This window comes from Diadema antillarum, unplaced genomic scaffold (genome assembly GCF_040938485.1).
Source record: "Diadema antillarum isolate AM-2024a unplaced genomic scaffold, OU_Dant_1.0 seq00000775_RagTag, whole genome shotgun sequence".
NCBI lineage: Eukaryota > Metazoa > Echinodermata > Echinoidea > Diadematoida > Diadematidae > Diadema > Diadema antillarum.
The window spans coordinates 1,929,587-1,943,717 of record NW_027271664.1 but is presented as its reverse complement, the minus strand read 5'-3'; the positions used below and the strand labels follow the sequence as shown (position 1 = coordinate 1,943,717).

General features: G+C 38.4%; 1 protein-coding gene across 1 annotated transcript; it reads left to right on the top strand.

Annotated features, from left to right (window-relative positions):
- Positions 1-3,184: 3,184 nt before the first annotated feature.
- LOC139738944 (uncharacterized protein KIAA1958-like) lies at positions 3,185-13,878 on the top strand. Its single transcript, XM_071649568.1, has 3 exons — positions 3,185-3,234; positions 8,171-9,361; positions 13,530-13,878. The coding sequence occupies exons 1-3, from the start codon at positions 3,185-3,187 to the stop codon at positions 13,876-13,878; spliced, it is 1,590 nt and encodes a 529-aa protein (XP_071505669.1).
- Positions 13,879-14,131: the final 253 nt, after the last annotated feature.

Here is a 14,131-nt window from a genome sequence, read left to right as displayed (position 1 = left end):
AATTGTATCATGTGTTACTGGCCACACAGGCTGCTTATCCTATACAGTGTATTATGTATCCATAATTTATGTATATGCCACAAATAGTTATTCAAAAAATGCTGAAACAAGCTTCTTTTTTTTTGTCTACCATACAGTATGATGCATGACTTGATGTGTAATTGCCAGGGTTAATGGCAACTAAATCATAAGCATGAACTACATTGTAACTGTATATAATATAATTATGACACCCTGAAATGTGTTTTTTTTGGGGGGGGGGGGCGACAAAATATCTCATAAATGAGGAGTTGACAAAAGCGCTGATATAAAAGAGAACACAAAGAACAGTCATGGAGATGCTCTCGGCATGCATGCTATAGTTAAAGAAAAGAAGTTAAGCTAGCATTTCATTCAGTTGGTAATTTGGCATTTCAACTTTGTGTGTATAATGTCCAGGGCTACTAGTAATCATAAGCTATGTTTGCATGACATGTGACACCACAGGTTGAGTTTTGTTTGTGTGGGGCTGGGGAACTGAAGATAATGTGTCTCCAGAAATAAGGAGTTGACAAAAGTGCTGATGTAAAGAGAACACATGATCAAGTTCACACCCTCGGCCTGCATGCTACCATAATAATAGTCAATGTTTCAACTTGTTGTGTACTGGCCAGGGTCAATGGCAGTCTTTGCAGTATGTGACACCATAATTTGAGTTTTCTTTGTTTAGGTCCGGGAACTAAAGTTAGAGTATCTTCAGAAACAAGAAGTTGACAAAAGTGCTGAAATAAGCATTCTATTGTGAACCTTGTTATTTGATGTTTCAAGGAAGTTCAGCAATACATGTACACAGTTTATGTAGAACACCATAATTATGTTCATTATTTTTATAGATATCATTATGCAGATATTTGTCCACAACAATTTAGATGACATGCACTACTAAGTGTGAGCGTTAATGGATATAATTTCTGCTTTTTTATACATAAAGAGTGATTTTTATCAGCCAAAAACTAAAAAAAAGTTATAATTTTGAGGTTTTCAAAAGAATCATGTAAGGATTGAGACTTGATATTTGCACTTTAAATGCAAAGAAAAAAGTGAGAAAGTTGTATCTGTCATTCTGTTATCAACATTAACTTTATTAGTTATGTTCAATGCTCTGATGATGATATCGTTTACTTCAATGTGTTATACAATTGGCATTTAGTGCTTCTGTGGTTGGCCTGAAACTGAAAGTGTACTCACAATGAAAGGTTTGTTTCAGTACTTTCTGAAAAGCTCCATTTGTGTCTCATAAGGTGAATGCATAATAAAGGATAGGTAGACGGTGGGGCCAGCAAAACATGATACAATTTCACAAAAATTTTAAATTCTCTTAAGTGTTCCTGCTGAAATGTCCATTGATAGCATCCATTTAAATAATCAAAAGGTATAAACGTCTTATAGGTCTGACATCATAGTGTGCTAGGTATCATGGCCGTAGAACTTATGTGACATGTTTTGCGTACTGTATTTACATAGAGGAACGTGTGAGCGCATGTGCGTGCGTGTGTGTGTGTGTGTGTGTGTGTGTGTGTTTGTGTGCGTGTGTGTGGGTGTGTGTGGGTGTGGGTGTGTGGGTGTGTGTTCTAATGTGTCTGGTCAATATCTGCCTGCAAACTACCCTGGGTCCCAGGGTATACCAGGTAGTTTGCGGGTACAAACCCTTGTTGGGAGTAACAGAGTCTGCGCCAAGACTACCACATGCACTCAACTGGCATTGCCCCTGCGACTGTTGGGAGACGCTACAGTACAGGGCCTATGGGAAAGTGTAGTCTTGACGCAGACCAACAAGGGTTTGTGCATACAAACTAGCGGTCTGGCAACCCCTTTCCCGACCAGATATTTTGTCAGTTTTTATATTTTTATGATGTACACCCATAGGACATTCTTTTAGACCAAGTTTGGTTCGTGGGCTCCATGGGGTAAATTACACACGCCAAGGGCCCTTTTTTTTTTTTTTTTTTTTTTTTTTTTGGGGGGGGGGGGGGGGGGGGGGGAGGTCCCTGGGGGCCGAACCCGCCTTCCGGGACCAGGCTGACGCGCATTTTGTTAATGAGGAAGGTGGTCCCAACAACTCTGAGGGGTCAAACCTTTTGGGCTTGATGGGGTAAATTGAGTGGTCGCTAGCTCTCTGACTATGCGTGGAGTCGTCAATTTAGCGCAGGGCACTTCAGCATCCATATTATTATAGTTATGATGAATAAAGTAGTAGAGGTTCAGTGGCTTACAACTGAAATATCATGCCTACACAGTTACCGATCCTTTTCTGAACCAGCTATACCCAACAGAACACTAGCATAACCGTGGCTCATCTGATAACAAATCATATTCACATGTTATGTGTACGACAGTAACTCTACCACACACTTCATCATTCATACAAATGATTGAAGCGAAACTTGTCAAGAAAGTAGAAATAATGTTTAGGCCGACTTGATGTTCTTGAAACAAATCAAATGGCTTGAATTGCCAATTGAAGCCATTTGATTTGATTTGATTTGATTGATTGTCAATAGATATGATATTGCTAGGGACATTATAAACACATTTCACAAATTATGCTGTCTTATAACACGTATTATAGTATTAGTCCTCGTATAAAACGAAATCGAAAAAAAAAGAAGAATATGCCATGTCATGAAACAAGGAGCCTGGTACACTAGTATGTCATTTGGTTTGTCGTTGTTGTGGTTTGTTGTTTTCTCAACAAGTAATATGAATACTCCTGAATCTTCACAGGTAGGCTATAATAACTAATTGCTTGTGCCATTTTCAGTGTCATTATCATTATTATACAACGTCCAAGTAGATCCTTGTAATTTGATTGGAGGATTGTTGGTGACGTGATACTCAGTATTCAATAAGCACTCCATTCAGCGCGCCGTGCAATTTTGGTTCTATTTTTGCGTGCAACTTGGTTCGATTTTTTGTTCTATTCCACGGTTCGGCACTGCATGTACTGTGTATTGAGAATGCATGTAGCTAGCGCAGTGTACGTGTGCGGTACATGCATGCGCGTAGTTTAGGCCTTGCCTACGTAGTGCTAGTGTGTACGTGTGTATGAGCGCTAGCGAAGCTTCTAGATGTAACTGAGCTGCAATAATTTAATCGCAGACGACACAATCTCGTTTATTTGTAAACATCAAGGGGGCCGTCAGAAATGGCGGCGGTTCAACCTAGTTTCGTTTTGCTAAATGACGACGAACTTGCGGAATAGACAGGGCAGAGCCAGGCAAAAACTGCCTTTTTTTTCCAGTCAAGGTTTTCTCACTTGATTCTGGTACTTTAGACCATACTTAACAAAATAAGCTTCTGCGCCATCTTGAAATCTGTCCCGAATCCAAGATGGCCGCCAAAAATCCAAAATGGCCGCCAGAGGACCTAAAAAGTGCCTTCTGTGGTTAAGATTTGTCTGGGGATGGGATTTTTTTACTCTATTTGATGATAAATGGTAAGAGAAATAAGATTCAGTGGATTAAAATTAGAATCAGTTTCTTTTTTATTGTGAAAATCCAACATGGCCGCCAGAGGCAGCTGCCGAAATTAATAAATGTCATAATAACCGGAGGGCCAAACCCTAAAAACTTGCTTACTTAACGAGTGAGTTCCACTCTCTCTACAAACTAAGTAGACCATGCTTATTTTCAAATTTCTATTGTAACAAACAACATACCACTGGTCTACCTCAAAAAAATTGTTGCGAAAGCCTCTAAATCCAAAATGGCGTCCAAGATGGCCGCCATATTTACTGAATTTGCTATTTGAAAGATGATTTTATAGAAACATCAGATTTCAACAAATGTGGTGTCATATGAAAGAGAATAAAATTTCCTACAAGTTGATACCATTTTTGTGGGCGATTGTGATAACTGAATTGAGATATAAAGGAAAAACTCTCATTTTTTGAATTTTTCTGAAAAAAGGAAAATCATGAAAATGCATGATTCAGCATAAATTAGAAAAAGACGGAAGGATTATCTTGAAACGTTTTTAAGAATTTTGCTTAACATAGAATTAATATTTGGAGAAAATTAGGGGTCACTACCATTTGTGGTTCAGGAGTTATAATGTCTCAAACTTGAAAACTCACTATGTAAAATTTTCCACTTTAGCTGTGACAAGACCTTGTTGGTCGTAAAGAGAGTCTGCACACACCAAGACTACTACACGCACCACTGGCACTGACGCTTGTAGCAGTGCCAGTGGTGCGTGTAGTAGTCTTGGTGCGCGCAGACTTTTTTGACAAACAAGAGTTTGTGCCTGCAAACTAACTTTTCATACCAAGTGGTAGCTCAGGTGACGCTGATCGCTATCATTTCAAAGTAGATTGTTCTGGAGCAGATGAGATGAAGCAAAAAATGTCTTTCAAATAGAGGTAGAAGCTTGAAACAACCATGCTATAGAAAGTTTAAAACAAAATTTGGATCAATCACTCAAAAACTTCAAGATTGCAGGCCATCAAAGTTGACATAGTTTATTGCGCCAAATTAAAATTTATTATTTTAATTTTGGTACAATTTTGTCTGTTGTGCTATCTATTTATAGTTTTTATATATTTTGAACATTGTAGTGCTATTTCAAACCGTCATGGGTTTTTATGGAGATATTTTAAAAACCAGTGATATTCTACTCCGAAAACGAAAAAAAAAATCGAGTGGAAGTTTCATTTTTGAAGGAGTTAATAACGGAAATTAGTAAATTTAAAGTAAAATTGGAGTGAATTTTGAATGAAAATTTTCATTTTCACTCATTTTAGAGTGACCTTAGGGATCACTCGTCACTTTTTGAGTGATCCCTGAGATCACTCTAAAAGGAATGAAAATGAACATTTCCACTCTCGAGTGATCCTGATATCTAGAATGTGAAAGCATCTACCAATGGCATTAGTTCAATTCAATTTTGACACTATAACCCACATGAAATCAGCCTAAAACGATGTAAGAAAAATCTATTCACAGTGAATACACTTTCAGCATGCTTATTTGTAAATTCAATTCAATTCAATTCAATTCAATGTTTTATTTCATTTTTCGACAAGAACATATAAACATCACTTCTTCTTTTTTGGTAACAGAAAATTAGGTGCTCAAAACTATGTAAGATGAAAAGAATACAATAATTGTAGCACCTTACAATCATTACAGATTATCATAAAACTCGAGTGATTTGAAGTAAGTAAACATTGTGGATAATTCGAAAAATGGAGGGACCCACTAAAAACACAAGTCTTGTAGAATGTGGGCCCCTCAGAAATGTGAATATACAGCATGAATAATCATTTTGGACAGTGTTATTTGAACAATATACTGAAAAGTAATTTCGCACAACACATTTAAAAGCAACTTTGAGAAATTGCAGCCATGTCGGATTTTTCGGGGGGGGGGGGTGCTCGGATCAGAAGGGCTTTCAAGGACATGTACGGATCAGATATTATTACACATATGCCATCATCATTCACGTTTCTACAACAGCAGAGTAACATACAAGTACAAAAGCATATCTTTGATACAGAAGCATTTCTTTTTTAAATCAAAGATCGGGCCTTACCCAAACACTAAAATGAGCTCCACCCCTCCCCCCCCCCAAAAAAAAAATAAATAAATAAATAAACCCTCAATATGGTTTAAACAAGGACAATATATATGATAGACAGCAATACAAGAAATTCTAAAAATATATCAAATTATTAATCAAGATTTGACTCTGACGCAACACACTAAAGGTATCGTTTATCATTGGAAGAGATATCACATTCGATTTATATGTGCAGGTTAGTTGTATCACAAAACATTCTACCATGTAAAAAAAAGAAATATATATATATATATATATATATATATATATATATATATAATGAAGCCAAAAACATACGGAGATATCACCATTTCTTTTCAAGAAACCATAACATTGATAACTGTTGACAGCTTAGTATAAAAAACTAGAAATGTCGCTACGGCGACTGGTATGCCTCCGCCATAATGCATGGTTCTCCTAATAGGTCTATAGTACAATGTCTTGACAATGTGTGATGACAGTTTCACACAATTGGCAAAATATTAAAATGACAGGTTTGCCACAAATCAATGTCTTGACAATGTGTGATGACAGTTTCACACAATTGGCAAAATATTAAAATGACAGGTTTGCCACAAATGTGCTGAATGTTCACTTTCCTAGAACTAGGTTCAATTGGATGAATGATTAAAACGTCAGTGCAGGTATTTGGGGAACTAATGATTTTTACTTGACTTTTGACCCTTTTATAAGTTTATGCATTGAGTAATTTTCAAGGTATTGAGAAAAAGTATAATTTCAGTATCAAATGGTAAAATAGCATTATCTAAACCTGGCCTTTGACCTTTGACCTCACATTTCCAAAGAGAATCACTGTCAGGTCTAATAGAACATGCATAGATATGTAAGTTTCATGATGATACCTTGAGTTACTTTCGAGATATGGAGGAAAAAGTGCAATTAAGCACTTTCACTTGACCTTTGACCTTTTGACTTTTGACCTTTTGGCAAAAACTTCCCACAGAATATATATTTGGTAATACATGCATACATCAAGTTAAAAAAACAAACCTTCAGGCATTGCATAAATATAAGTAGTGATATTTTGAGGAGTTGACCTTGACCTTTGACCCCCTGACCTTTGACCCATGACCCCCAACTTTCCTAGATAATCACTGCCCATCGGTACAAGCATATATATACTAAGTTCCATGAAGATACCTTTAACCATTTGCGAGATATGGAGAAAAACATGAAATTTCAACCTTTTTTTAACAAAATAACCTGTGGCCTTTGACCTTTGACCCCATGACCCTAAAATCCAAACAAAGGATTATTCCCCAGGATATACCCTCATACCAAGTTTGATGTAAAACCACAACACGGTTCTTGAGATATCGACAAAAACAAAACGGGACGGACGTCCGGACGTACGTACGGACGGACGGACGAACGACCCGAAAACATAGTGCCTCCGGCCACTTCGTTGGCGGAGGCATAAAAACATATCAGAACAATCTACTTTGAAATAATAACGATCAGCGTCACCTAAGCTACCACTTGGTATGAAAAGTTAGTTTGCAGGCACAAACTCTTGTTTGTCAAAAAAAGTCTGCGCGCACCAAGACTACTACATGCACCGCTGGCACTGCTGCAAGCGTTAGTGCCAGTGGTGCGTGTAGTAGTCTTAGCGCGTGCAGACTCTCTTTACGACCAACAAGGTCTTGTCACAGCTAAAGTGGAAATTTTTACATAGTGAGTTTTCAAGTTTGAGACATTATAACTCCTGAACCGCAAATGGTACTGACCCCTAATTTTCTCCAAAAATTAATTCTATGTTAAGCAAAATTCTTAAAAACGTTTCAAGATAATCCTTCCGTCTTTTTCTGATTTATGCTCAATCAAGCATTTTCATGATTTTCTTTTTTTCAGAAAAATATCAAAAAATGAGTGTTTTCCTTTATATCTCAATTCAGTTATCACAATCGCCCACAAAAATGGTATCAACTTTTAGGAAATTTTATTATCTTTCATATGACATCACAATTGTTGAAATCTGATGTTTCTATCAAATTCTATCTTTCAAATAGCAAATTCAGTAAATACGGCGGCCATCTTGGACGCCATTTTGGATTTGGAGGCTTTCGCAACAAATTTTTTGAGGTAGACCAGTGGTATGTTGTTTTTTACAATAAAAATTTGAAAATAAGCATGGTCTACTTAGTTTGTAGAGAGAGTGGAACTCACTTGTTAAGTAAGCAAGTTTTTAGGGTTTGGCCCTCCGGTTATTATGACATTTATTAATTTCGGCAGCTGCGTCTGGCGGCCATGTTGGATTTTCGCAATAAAAAAGAAACTGATTTTAATTCTAATTCACTGAATCTTATTCCTCTTACCATTTATCATCAAATAGAGTAAAAAAAAACCCATCCCCAGACAAATCTTAACCACAGAAGGCACTTTTTAGGTCCTCTGGCGGCCATTTTGGATATTTGGCGGCCATCTTGGATTTGGGACAGATTTCAAGATGGCGCAGAAGCTTATTTTGTTAAGTATGGTCTAAAGTACCAGAATCAAGTGAGAAAACCTTGACTGGAAAAAAAGGCAGTTTTTGCCTGGCTCTGCCCTGTCTAGAATTGGTTGATGCTGCGGACTCAACGAACACACAAAAAACCAAAATACAGTTTGCTGTGCATCGTCTGGAAGCGTTTGCTGAATGTGCTGGAACGTCTTTGGCTACAGTACAAGGCTACGGTAATGCAGAACTCGATAAGTTTCTGTCTCGTTTTTATGGTGGGTTACGGAGAAACAATGGAGATCTGTACACGAAGAAGTCTATGCACGCAATTCGATATGGACTTCATCGTCACTTTCAGGCCACCAAAGACATAGACATTTGTAATAGTGACATGTTTAAAGAGAGTGACAAGACTTACAAAGCTATGATGGTTAAACTCAAGCAGAGTGGGAAAGGAGCCGTAAAGCACAAGAAAGCGGTGAGTGCAGAAGACATGACAAAGATCATTGATTCACTTGATACAACAACCCCGATTGGTCTTCAGAATAAAGTCTTTATTGACGTTATGACATATTTTGCTAACCGTGGGAGAGAGAATCTGCGTAGTATGTCGATTTCAGACTTCGATCTAGAGGTTGATGAACAGAACTTGCGTTACATTACCCGTCGTGATACTATGACTAAATCAAGACGTGAATGTGAGGACGAGGCATGTAGCGGTCATATGTACGAAATTCCTGGTTCAAGCCGATGTCCAGTCCGATCGTTTCTTGCTTTGAAAGAAGTTTTGAACCCGGCTGAAAAGTGCATGTGGCAACGTCCAAAAGCCAAGGCGCCAACGGACGGTTCTCCGTGGTACATGAATGCACCGTTAGGGATTAACACAATAGGAAATAAGATGAGAGAGATCTCTGAAAAGGCTGGGTGTTCGCAAGTGTACACAAACCACAGTTTGAGGGCAACAACATGCACAATGCTGGATGAAGCTGGCTTTCCGAATCGACACATCATGTCAGTCACTGGACATCGTTCGGAATCGTCTCTGAAGCACTATTCGCGTACAAGTGACAAAAAGAAGAAGCTTATGAGTAAAGCGCTAGCTAACGAAATGAGTGAAAATGATCCAAAGCCAGCTGAGCCTGAGGTACAATCAAATGAAAATGTGTTGGAGGGGTTGGATAGCCTTCTTACAGATTCCCAAGAACAGTTAATTTTGAGCAAATCAAATTTCAATATCCAAAGTGCCACGTCAACCTCCTCGGTGCAACACTTCCACTTCCTTGGTCCAGTTACCTTTTACAACAAGTAGGAATATGCCTAACTAGAGAGTTAGACCTAAAGTTCTATGGACTGCTGAGTGCTATTGTGCACGTGACGTATGTGTTTGTGTTTGACATTTCAACTCTTAGCGTTAAGAATTGAGAAAAATGTGTAGGAACTTTGACTCTTTCTTCAACTGAATTACGACGAGCGTTGAGGCTTTACTGCAAGTGTAAATGAGTTTGAAGATTAAACTTTCAACACTTTGATTCAGACATTCCGTTGGTTTTGAACTACTGACCTGTATCTACCTACATTGATTGCACAAGCCAGAAAGAGAACCGCAGTGGATCCACATGTAAGTATGGCTATATTTTTCATACATATTCTTCTAGGCCTAACTGTTACTTAGACCTACTCAACAATCCTCCAACCAAAAACAAAGATCTACTTGGACGTTGTATAAAACAAATAGTGTATGGTCTTTACTCGTGCAATGGAACAAGATTTCGCACTCGGTGAAAGATGAGGCGCTCTATTCAACTCGGCTTCGCCTCGTTGAATAGAGCGCCTCTATCTTTCACCTCGTGCGAAATCTCGTACCATTGTACTCGTGACCATTCACTATTTGTATAATATGCAGATTTTGCGATTAGTGTCTTTCGGGGAGAGCTTTCCTTTGTTGTTTTCCTCACACACTCGAGAAGGGGATGATCAGTGAGGGAAATGGATGAGATCTTTAAAAATGGTTACTTCAACTTGCTCATAAAACGTTGTTTGCATCAATTTTTAGCATGCGTGGGTAGGCAACACCAACTGCCTTTTTGTAGAAATGTCCCTTATCTATATAATGCAGAAGAGTAAGAGTCCAAGCAGTAACCTTTGTGTACACGTGGTAATACAGTAAATTTGAATTTCCGTTTGCATTAGATGGCACGATGAGAAAGAATACAACGATGTACAGTACTCTCCGCGTAAATCGGGTATCGCTTAAACGGGCACTCAGGCGTTTAATTGGGTATCAATGTCAAAATCAGTTCCAATGCACACTAAAATTACTAGATAATCCGGTAGCCTCTCCGCGTAAATGGGTAAATAATTTTCTTCTAATCTAATTTCTACCCACATTTTATCGCAGATAAAACACTTTAAGAAATCACGAATGTCAAATTTTCCTCGATTGATCGCATTCTCTGCTTAATTTGCAAAGAAGACTTATCATTGGTGGAGTGATTAAACATAAAAACACATGTGCCAGTGCCGATTTGCCACATTTAAACGAACATTATACACATGAAGCTTGCACTCATGATTGCATAGGCAGACAGGAGTTGAACACACTTGCGCTCCTCCCTTGCTCCGCAACAACATTCACAATACGAGAAGTTTACAACGAAAATCAGGCCATGCACCAGCTCCATAATTTTGCTTTTCCCCAGTCACTTCTGGAAATGTAACCCGACGTCCTATGTGACTGGTGCACTCAAAGAGACGTGTTCATTTCAAAAAAAAAAAAAAAAAAAAAAAACGCCTGCATGTAAGCGAGGAGTCTATAGTCAAACGACAACGTTTTCTAAAGACGTATTTGTCCATAAAAAGAGTGTAAATTATTGCTCGTGACTGAGCAAATGAAGGTAGGCCTACACGTGTACAAGATTACAAAGTTGCATAAAACGATTTGTACAATAAGGTAACATGCCATGGAACATATACGAATGCAGACAATACTATTGCAAAATTATACAACTGCACCTACATGCACGTAGAATTACACGTGATGTACATAATTTAATCTTCATGAATTGACTATGAGTTGATAGCCCGCCCAGTAAGGATTATATGGCAATATGGAGAAAACTTGCAAAAAGAGAAGAGACGTTTGAAGGAAGATAATACGTGATAAGTGTCATGGTGTTGATTAATTAACAAGCTGTAACTAGTTTGGTGTTTTGAGTAATAGATAATCAATAGTGTAAACTTTCGGGCAAAGTTTATACAATTACTTAATTTGAAACTGAAAGTAGGCCTACTTGAGGCTGGCATCCAGAGCAAATTATCCTTTTTAAAACCGTTGTCATCTCGGATGGAAAGTAGAAAAGTGTCAAGGCGCGGATCCAGGAATTCTGTAAAGGGGGCGCATGCTCTCCCTTCATTTTTTATGTTTATTTCTTTTGTTTTAACAAAATATAAAGGGGCGCGCACCCGGTGCTTTCCCTCAGGATCCGCCAATCTCATTTTTGTTGTTGTTTTTTTTTTTGTAAAAATTGTTTCATTTTGGCATCCTTCCAACATCATAAGTGGAGCAATCTGAATGGTCAAGAAGAGTTGTTTAGAAATAAAAGTGACATGTAGAATTAGACTGGATTGACACTATAATTAGCGTTTTTCCTTATTGAAACATGCATATGACAATTTGTCCACACTACTAATGTGGTACATCATCTGGTTCTATTTTTGAAAGAATCATAATCCATATGACTTTTTTTTTCTGTGGAATTTATTCTATTTAAATTGACAACAAAATGCACTTATTGATGCAATAACCCCGGAAACAAATTACTGAAACAAACTCGGATGGGGAGAACCTTGCTGTGTATTGTTTTTCTATCTAATAGTAATAATTATCTTGTATTCCATTTTCACGTTCGAGTCAAGAAATTAAATTCTGAAAGAATGCACAGTACGAACAGTGACCAGTACGGAAGGAGTATATCAAAACCAACTATCATCTCCGCTTAAGTAAACTCTGGTAAGGACTCATGTTTATGAATGCTCTACATGGGGAAGTTTTTTTTTTTTTTTTTGCCTTTCCTTTTCAGCCTCCTTTCGACCAATAAAATATACAACTGATATTTATATTGGACATGAAACTAGGGCTTTGCTTGACATTTGCAATTGCAGTTTGTTTCGAGCATGTTAAAAGTGACAGATAATTGTACAGAATGGAGATTTGAAGATACAATACTTGCAGTCTTCGTCGCACAACAGAAGCGTGGAACGGCGCTTCCCTTTCCTTCTCTGGAGACAAATATTTCACAAGTTGCAGCAGTGCGCAAAGAACATGCCAGGTGATTTTTTTTTAATACGTTTCTTCGAACCTGTGCTTACATTGGAACGGAGAGAAAATGATTTGAATTGCTTTCTCGTATACTCAGAATAGTGACATTGTGATGAATATTGTTCATCCTAGAGCTCTCTTCATTCATTTGACGAGGCTGTTGTAGATTGAGCTAATGTCTCCTAAATATACGTCAGAAACATCGCGACCTGACTGAACACTGTTGATCCGGTTTAATCGTAATGAGCAGAACGTCAGGATGGAGTCCCGTAATGTCACTTGCAATTTGCATTTGGTCATTTGTCTACTTATATTTTCGTTGGTGTTCTCTGAGTTCTGCATGATATGCAAAGGAGAGGAATTTGTCAATTTACCTGTTAACGCAGGCGACAACCTGACGCTGGAGTGCAATGGCAATGAAGAAACTGACAGCTTTTGGTTTTCCAAGAATGGAGACTCAACTAGAGATTCAAGGAACGACAACAACTACATCCACTTCGCATTTTACTCCAAATTACAGAGGAACGTGCCAAAACGTACAATCATTAATGACCACACCATCAGCATATATGTAGAAGATGTGAACGGAACTGGTTCCCTGCACCTGTCTTTCACTAATATCTCCTACAGTGACTCCAGTAATTACACGTGTTTAATAGCAGCGAATAGCGAGGGATATGCAAAGACTAAAACTTTTCATGTTCGCGTGTTTGGATGCACTTGGTTCTTTGATGCACGCCCATCAGGCCACCAACACCTGAAAGTTAACACCGTAAATTGTAGCATTACTGGGCTACGAAGTGAAGAGTATGACTGGACAGTTAATCTGCATCAGGTAGTAAACATGAATTTGTCTGCTGGGTCATTTATGGTTTCAATGAAACAAGAGTTTTCGACATATCGTTCATTAGAAATTACACTTGAGCCCTTTTCGAACGTTACTCCAATTTGGTGTGATATACTTTCATTACCATCAACACCATCGCCATTTTCATCTACTTCCCCAAATCTGGGCACTTTGTCATTTCCCTCTAATTCGCAATTTCTGAATACTTCGCCCTCTTCGGTTACTTCGCCATTTCCCGCTACTTTAATTGGAGTCATCATTGGCAGCGTGATATTCCTCCTAGTGTTTCTTGTTTGCCTGATTACCAGACACGAGAACATGAAATACGCGTGCCCAGTCAAAGGTGGTAGGAATCAGCGGGATCCAGTGGGCAATGGAGAGGAGGCGAGTGGATCACTTCAGCAAGGTGACGTCTACGAAACGATCCCTGAGCATTGCATTTGCCGCGAGCAGCACTCTAGGATGACGCAGGAAAGGGTTCATCTCTTCAATATCCTCACGGCGTCTACGAAACAATTCCAGATCGATCAACGGGAAGAGCAGTTTGGGATGAGGCCAGAAAACCAGGTGACATCGATCTTCACCTTTACGATCACGGCTTTTTCGCCGAGGACGACAAAGTGGTCGTCAACGCCCTCTATGAATTCAGCGATGTAACAAACCATAAATGTGATCCCAACAAATAATAGTAATCTATAGAGTAGCATTAAAAGGAAGTATAACACAAAATAAGGTAACCCGCGATAATAGATATTGAACGGCGGAATAATTATCTGTAGTCTATATTGTTCGGTTGTAGCAAAGCATGGTTGGAGATTTTTTCACGAACATCTTTCACCCTCGCAACTCTCTCTCCCAAAGTAAAAGAACGACGGAATTGTGACACTCTGCTGAAATATCCTCTTGTTAC